Raw genomic sequence first — 8,723 nt, forward strand, 5'->3', positions numbered from 1 at the left:
GAGCTCTCCTTGGGAAAAGCTGCTTATGCAATCATTTATCTGTCTTGACTCCTCGGGTGTGTTCTTTCCTTTCTCTGACTCTTATTTTATATTTACCTTCTTTCATTGAGGACAATGTATGTTTTAAGTATGGGGGAGGGAACCATTTACTATGTTTTATTTCATTCAGTTTCTTTGTTTTTGTTTTCTTACTAAAAAAATAAAGTAAAAACGCATGTTTTTTCTGTGGTTTTCGAGTTGCAATTGTGAGTATTTTCTCTCTTCTCTTGATTAAAGACATGTGGTGTGATGTTATTGATTCTTTTTGTGCATTCTTAGTATGATATGTAGGAGTAAACTCTAAATTGTACATCATTTGCGGTAGATCAATTAACCTTGTGAGATTTTGAGCCTTTTAATAGATAACATTAAAAAATCCATCCCTTTCTTTCTTGTGTGTTTCACTCATGTTTGTTAGTCTCTAGAACTTGAATTGACTCTTGTTGAAACTTTTTGTTTATTTATGCACATTGATATGATAAAGGCAAATTATTTTTGTTTTGTTTATTTTTAGCTACTAGCCAAAAAGCCAACCCTAAATAATATCATCCCTTGTTTGAAAATCCCTTTGAGCCTATCATCCCATTCTTTGTTTAAACTCATTACAAGTCTGAAAGTGAAAAACAATCTTATCACCCATTCATAGGGTTGAAAGAGTCTTGTTGGAGTTGTGTGGGGTTGAATAATTATAGTTGTGATATTTGATTCAAACAAAAAAAGTTGGTAGAACAAAAGAAAAAAATATATAAAAAGAAAAAAATTTAAAAAGAAAATATAAAAAGAAAAGAAGGATGTCATTACATATTCCTTATGATCTGAAAAAGAAAAAGAAAGAGAATAAAAAGATAAAAGAGAAGAAAAATAGTTGAGAAGTTGTTGTTTGAAAGTTAATGAAATACTTTTAGTTCAACTCCCGCAACACTTTCAATTTTCTTTTGATCATTTGAATTTTAGCCCAGTACCCTCTTAGGATTTATCTCACCCATACCCTGGCCAAGTTACAACCGAATAAAAGTCCTTTTGATCTTTGTGTGCATGTAATTCAATTGTGGATGTTAGAGTCTTTTCAAGCTTACGATAGTACTTTCTTTCATGATGTGTTTTGAGTGTAAACAGTCAACCTAAACACTTGAGAGTTGAGTGAATTTTATCTTGTGAGAATCTTGTTGCTTTTGATGTACTCTTTGGTAATCTGTTTTTCATATTTGCTTTGCATGTCACAAAAGAGTTACTTACTAATGTCATTTTCTTGAAGCTTAGGCTTAAAATTTTGCTTGCACCTTGTATCTTGATAACCTTTGGAATTGCATATTTTATTTGTTCTTGTTTTTTTTGTTTTGAGTTTTGAATTTATAATTTTGCTCGGAGTGAAAAAGTTCAAGTGTGGGGGAATTTGATAAGTGCATTTTGATGCACCTTCTTCTACTATTATACTTGGGCAAATACATGGTTTATTATATTATTTTTAATATTTTAGTGTGTTTTTTATATTTAAGTTTATTTTTGTCTTTATTTTATTTTCGTACTTTATTTTCAGCATAAATAGTTATTTAATACCTTGTTACTATGCAGATCATAACTTGAGCTATAGGAGCCATATTAATGAATTCTAATATGCGTTAAAAACCTAAGAGAAAGAGCTACAAGTTTCATGTTGAAGTCAAAAGCAAATTCAGAGTGAAGAAGGGTCGCATAATTCATTGAAGTTCCGGACTTAATTAAAATAGTTAGTTTGGGTCGGTTTTTGTAATTTTCGGGTCGGATCACATAAGGGCCCGAACTTCCCTTTTATTATATTAGGTCTTTCACTGCTACACCAATCCTATTCTGAATTTTAAAGATACAATATTTATTAGACGATTATTTTTCTAATTTTTATGATTTTTTTCTTTCTGTTTTGATAGTTCATAAACTTCCATTTTTTTTCTTATTTCACTTAATTAGATTAAATTTCGTGTTTTTGTATTTTTCTGAATTTATTTTAATCATTTTTTCTGTATTTCAATTGTTTTTGCTTAATAGGGACATTGCCAGTATTTTCCTATTTGTTGTTGCAATGTTGAATTAGTTATGTATTTTCTCATTGTTTGTTGATTATTTTTTCCTTTTCTATTGAGTTTAACATGGTTGACCAAAGAACTTTGAGAGAACTTGTTGCCCCTGATGTTAATTATAGTGCTTTGTATATTGAATATCCTGTTGCTACTGTACCTTTCGAATTGAAATCTGGTTTAATACACTTGTTGCCAAGGTTTAATGGTCTTGCAGATGAGGATCCACATAGACATTTGAAGGAATTTCAGGTTGTGTGTTCTACACCTTTGAGACCTAAAGGAATCACAGAGGATCACATCAATCTGAGAGCGTTTCCATTCTCACTACAAGGTGCTGCAAAATATTGGTTATATTATTTTGAGCCAAATTCTATTACAAGTTGGAATAATATGAAGAAAATCTTCCTAGAAATATTTTCCCTGCTTCAAAGGCTTTTCCAATCAGAAAATAAATATGTGGTATTAGATAGGTTGACATGGAATCATTGGCCGAATGCTGAGAGAGATCCAAGCAGTTAGTGTCGAGTTGTCCTCACCACCAGATTTCTGAACAATTGTAATACAATACTTTTATAAGGGATTGCTACCAATGGAAAGAAACATTTTAGACGCTTCTAGTGGTGGAGCACTTGTTGATAAGACTCCAACTGCTGCTAAATCCTTGATTGAGAACATGTCACTTAACTCCCAACAGTTCACAACAAGGGATAATTCTATGGTACAAGCAAAAGGTGTGAATGAGATTCAAGTTTCTTCTTCCAACAAATCTCTAGAAACCATAATTGATGAACTTACCTCTTTAGTGAAACAATTGATGCTACCCCTGCCACCACCACCGTTGAACCCTCCCTAAGTAACCACCTCTACACATTTTGGACCTTCACTTGAGGATCTTGTCAAGCAAATGGGTGTAAATAATCTTCAGTTTCAACAACACGAACAAATTCTAGTATTCATACTTTGCAAACACAAATTGGACAGCTTGCCACTTTAATGAATGCCATGCAACAAGCTCAAGGATCGAAACAACTATCTGCCCAAACAGTAGTGAATCCAAAAGGTCCCAATGTGAGTTCAATTTCCTTGAGATCCGGAAAAGTTGCAGAACCAGCCCCAGAAAAAAATTAAAAAATTTGTTAGTGCAACACTTGAACCTTCTATTGTTGTTGAGGCTGAAAAAGAGTATGTACCACCAATCTCTTTTCCATAAAGAGTTATGAAAAATAAGAAAATTGACGAGGAAGACAAAGAGAGAGAGATTTTGGATGTATTCAGAAAGGTGGCAGTGAACATTCCACTACTTGATGTGATTAAGCAGGTCCCAAAATACACAAAATTTCTGAAGGATTTGCACACATAAGAGGAGGCTTACCGGAAACGAGAGAGTGAATTTGGGACGCAATGTTTCGGCCCTTATTCAGCCTAACACTTCACCTACCAGTTTAGCTCTCACTCAGGACATGCCACAAAAGTGCAAGGATCCAGGAACTTTTGTTATTCCTTGTACCATTAGGGATAGTAAATTCAAAAATTGCATGCTTGACTTAGGAGCGGGCATTAATGTTATGCCTACTTCTGTGTATAATAATCTTGATCTTGGTCCTTTGCAGCATACATGTTTAGTCATTTAACTAGCGAACAGAAGCAATGTCTGTTCCGCTGGAGTAGTGGAAGATGTGCTTGTTCAAGTTAATGGCTTGATTTTTCCTGCAGACTTTTACATTCTGGACATGTATGGAGAAACAAATTCAAGCAGATCACCAATCATTTTAGGCAGACCTTTCATGAAAATAGCTAAAACAAAATTCGATGTTGACGATGGAACCATGTCCATGGAATTTGGTGGCATTGTCGCGAAATTCAACATTTTTTATGTAATGAAACATCCCGTGGAAGAGCATTTTGTTTTTCAAATAGAGTTGCTTTCTGAAATTGTTGATGAAGCTTATTTTGATTTGTTTTCAGCTGATTTTCCAACTTTATCTGGTTTTGATGATATTTACTCATGTGATGATTGTACTAACACTAACCTTTGTGTTGTTTGTGCTGAGATTGATGTTGCCTTGTAGGGTGACATTGTAAATGAAGTTGTTTATGTAGCTGAAGCTCTTGACATCCCGGCTGCCCTAAACATACCGTCCATTGAACAACCGCCTTCTTTAGAGCCTAAACCACTTCTTGGGGATTTATATTATTCATCAAAGCTTCAACTTGAGTAGGAACATAAGAATGGAATTAGATGGACCTTGACTGACACTCGTGATATTAGCTTATCCATATGTATGCATATGATCTCACTTAAAGATGGAACAAAATTAGTGAGGCAGCCCCGTAATATGTTGATTCTTGATGTTGTGAAAAATGAGATCACTTTCACGTGCTCGTTCAACACTTTTACTTATCGAAAATCCTTTTTTGATCATGGAATACAAGGCGGCGACACTAATCAAAATAAGAAAATTGACGAGGAAGACAAAGAGAGAGAGATTTTGGATGTATTCAGAAAGGTGGCAGTGAATATTCCACTACCTTATGTGATTAAGCAGGTCCCAAAATACGCAAAATTTATGAAGGATTTGCACACATAAGAGGAGGCTTATCGGAAAGGAGAGAGTGAATTTGGGACACATTGTTTCGACCCTTATTCAGCCTAACACTTCACCTACCAGTTCAACTCTCACTCAGGACATGCCACAAAAGTGCAAGGATCCAGAAACTTTTCATTACTTTAACCCATCTTAGTTTATATAAACTGTCATTTTCTTTATTTCTTTTTTTATTGTCATTTTTAAAAAAAACATATTATGATATTAATAAATTATATTTTAGAATTTTAGATTTAGAAAAACTCAAATATCAATACGTTACAATTTAAGCCAATTAATTTAATCATAATGTTTTTTGCATTATCTCTGTTTTTAGTGTTTAAAACATATATTTAACTTTTTTTTAATTTTTTTTAAAATAAGTAAATAATTCTACAAAGGTTGATTTGGAATAGTAAACATAGTCACCATTGAGAAGGCTACTATAGGTTTCATGTTACTAATAAAAGTAGTTGTACGTTATTTTCACAATTTGTTTTGTTTTCCATAACTTTAACCCATCTTAGTTTATATAAACTGTCATTTTCTTTATTTCTTTTTTTATGGTCATTTTTTAAATCAACATATTATGATATCAATAAATTATATTTTAGAATTCTAGATTTAGAAAAGCTCAAATATCAATAATACGTTACAATTTAAATCAATAAATTTAATCATATTTTATTTTTACATTTTCTCTGTTTTTAGTGTTTAAAAATTACATATTTAACTTTTTTTTTAAAAAAGTTTAAAATAAGTAAATAATTCTACCAAGGTTGATTTGGAATAGTGAACATAGTCACCTTGAGAAGGCTACTATAGGTTTCATGTTGCTAATAAAAGTAGTTGTACGTTATTTTCACAATTTGTTTTGTTTTTCATTACTTTACACATCTTAGTTTATATAAACTGTCATTTTATTTATTTCTTTTTTTATGGTCATTTTTTTAAAACAACATATTATGATATCAATAAATTATATTTTAGAATTTTAGATTTAGAAAAACTCAAATATTAATTCGTTACAATTTAAGTCAATTAATTCAATCATAATCTTTTTTGCATTATCTCTATTTTTAGTGTTTAATAAAACATATATTTAACTTTTTTTTAAATTTTTTTTAAAATAATTAAATAATTCTACAAAGGTTGATTTGGAATAGTAAACATAGTCAGTCACCTTGAGAAAGCTACAATAGGTTTCATGTTACTAACAAAAGTAGTTGTACGTTATTTTCACAATTTGTTTTGTTTTTCAAAACTTTAACCCATCTTAGTTTATATAAGCTGTCATGTTCTTTAATTCTTTTTTTATGGTCACTTTTTTAAAACAACATATTCTGATATCAATAAATTATATTTTAGAATTTTAGATTTAAAAAAACTCAAATATATATACGTTACAATTTAAGTCAATAAATTTAGTCATAATATTTTTTGCATTTTCTTTATTTTTAGTGTTTAAAACATATATTTAAATTTTATTAAAAAAAGTTTAAAATAAGTAAATAATTCTACCAAGGTTGACTTGGAATAGTAAACATACTCACCTTGAGAAGGCTACTATAGGTTTCATGTTACTAATAAAAGTAGTTGTACATTATTTTAACAATTTGTTTTGTTTTTCACAAATTTAAACCATCTTAGTTTATATAAACTGACATTTTCTTTATTTCTTTTTTTATGGTAATTTTTTTAAACCAACATATTATGATATCAATAAATTATATTTTAGAATTTTAGATTTAGAAAAACTCAAATATCAATTCGTTATAATTTAAGTCAATTAATTTAATCATGATGTTTTTTGCATTATCTCTGTTTTTAGTGTTTAAAACATATATTTAACTTTTTTTTATAAAAAGTTTAAAATAAGTAAATAATTCTACCAAGGTTGACTTGGAATAGTAAACATACTCACCTTGAGAAGGCTACTATAGGTTTCATGTTACTAATAAAAGTAGTTGTACGTTATTTTCACAATTTGTTTTGTTTTCCATAACTTTAACCCATCTTAGTTTATATAAACTGTCATTTTCTTTATTTTTTTTTTATGGTCATTTTTTAAAACAACATATTATGATATCAATAAATTATATTTTAGAATTCTAGATTTAGGAAAACTCAAATATCAATAATACGTTACAATTTAAATCAATAAATTTAATCATATTTTATTTTTACATTTTCTCTGTTTTTAGTGTTTAAAAATTATATATTTAACTTTTTTTTTTAAAAAGTTTAAAATAAGTAAATAATTCTACCAAGGTTGATTTGGAATAGTGAACATAGTCACCTTGAGAAGGCTACTATAGGTTTCATGTTGCTAATAAAAGTAGTTGTACGTTATTTTCACAATTTGTTTTGTTTTTCATTACTTTACACATCTTCGTTTATATAAACTGTCATTTTATTTATTTCTTTTTTTATGGTCATTTTTTAAAACAACATATTATGATATCAATAAATTATATTTTAGAATTTTAGATTTAGAAAAACTCAAATATTAATTCGTTACAATTTAAGTCAATTAATTCAATCATAATCTTTTTTGCATTATCTCTATTTTTAGTGTTTAATAAAACATATATTTAACTTTTTTTAATTTTTTTTTAAAATAATTAAATAATTCTACAAAGGTTGATTTGGAATAGTAAACATAGTCAGTCACCTTGAGAAAGCTACAATAGGTTTCATGTTACTAATAAAAGTAGTTGTACGTTATTTTCACAATTTGTTTTGTTTTTCATAACTTTAACCCATCTTAGTTTATATTAACTGTCATTTTCTTTATTTCTTTTTTATGCTCATTTTTTAAAACAACATATTATGATATCAATAAATTATATTTTAGAATTTTAGATTTAAAAAAACTCAAATATCAATACGTTACAATTTAAGTCAATAAATTTAATCATAATATTTTTTGCATTTTCTTTATTTTTAGTGTTTAAAACATATATTTAAATTTTATTAAAAAAAGTTTAAAATAAGTAAATAATTCTACCAAGGTTGATTTGGAATAGTAAACATACTCACCTTGAGAAGGCTACTATAGGTTTCATGTTACTAATAAAAGTAGTTGTACATTATTTTAACAATTTGTTTTGTTTTTCACAAATTTAAACCATCTTAGTTTATATAAACTGACATTTTCTTTATTTCTTTTTTTATGGTATTTTTTTAAACCAACATATTATGATATCAATAAATTATATTTTAGAATTTTAGATTTAGAAAAACTCAAATATCAATTCGTTATAATTTAAGTCAATTAATTTAATCATGATGTTTTTTGCATTATCTCTGTTTTTAGTGTTTAAAACATATATTTAACTTTTTTTTATAAAAAGTTTAAAATAAGTAAATAATTCTACCAAGGTTGACTTGGAATAGTAAACATACTCATCTTGAGAAGGCTACTATAGGTTTCATGTTACTAATAAAAGTAGTTGTACGTTATTTTCACAATTTGTTTTGTTTTCCATAACTTTAACCCATCTTAGTTTATATAAACTGTCATTTTCTTTATTTTTTTTTTATGGTCATTTTTTAAAACAACATATTATGATATCAATAAATTATATTTTAGAATTCTAGATTTAGGAAAACTCAAATATCAATAATACGTTACAATTTAAATCAATAAATTTAATCATATTTTATTTTTACATTTTCTCTGTTTTTAGTGTTTAAAAATTATATATTTAACTTTTTTTTTTTAAAAGTTTAAAATAAGTAAATAATTCTACCAAGGTTGATTTGGAATAGTGAACATAGTCACCTTGAGAAGGCTACTATAGGTTTCATGTTGCTAATAAAAGTAGTTGTACGTTATTTTCACAATTTGTTTTGTTTTTCATTACTTTACACATCTTCGTTTATATAAACTGTCATTTTATTTATTTCTTTTTTTATGGTCATTTTTTAAAACAACATATTATGATATCAATAAATTATATTTTAGAATTTTAGATTTAGAAAAACTCAAATATTAATTCGTTACAATTTAAGTCAATTAATTCAATCATAATCTTTTTTG

The 8,723-nt window shown here is 27.9% G+C and overlaps 1 protein-coding gene across 1 annotated transcript; it reads left to right on the forward strand.

The window, feature by feature from the left end:
- Nucleotides 1-2,162: 2,162 nt before the first annotated feature.
- On the forward strand, nucleotides 2,163-2,612 carry LOC127103975 (uncharacterized). The gene has a single exon (XM_051041199.1). It carries the CDS (start codon nucleotides 2,163-2,165, stop codon nucleotides 2,610-2,612), a length of 450 nt encoding a protein of 149 aa, XP_050897156.1.
- Nucleotides 2,613-8,723: the final 6,111 nt, after the last annotated feature.

The sequence above is a fragment of the Lathyrus oleraceus genome, chromosome 7, assembly GCF_024323335.1.
Source record: "Lathyrus oleraceus cultivar Zhongwan6 chromosome 7, CAAS_Psat_ZW6_1.0, whole genome shotgun sequence".
NCBI lineage: Eukaryota > Viridiplantae > Streptophyta > Magnoliopsida > Fabales > Fabaceae > Lathyrus > Lathyrus oleraceus.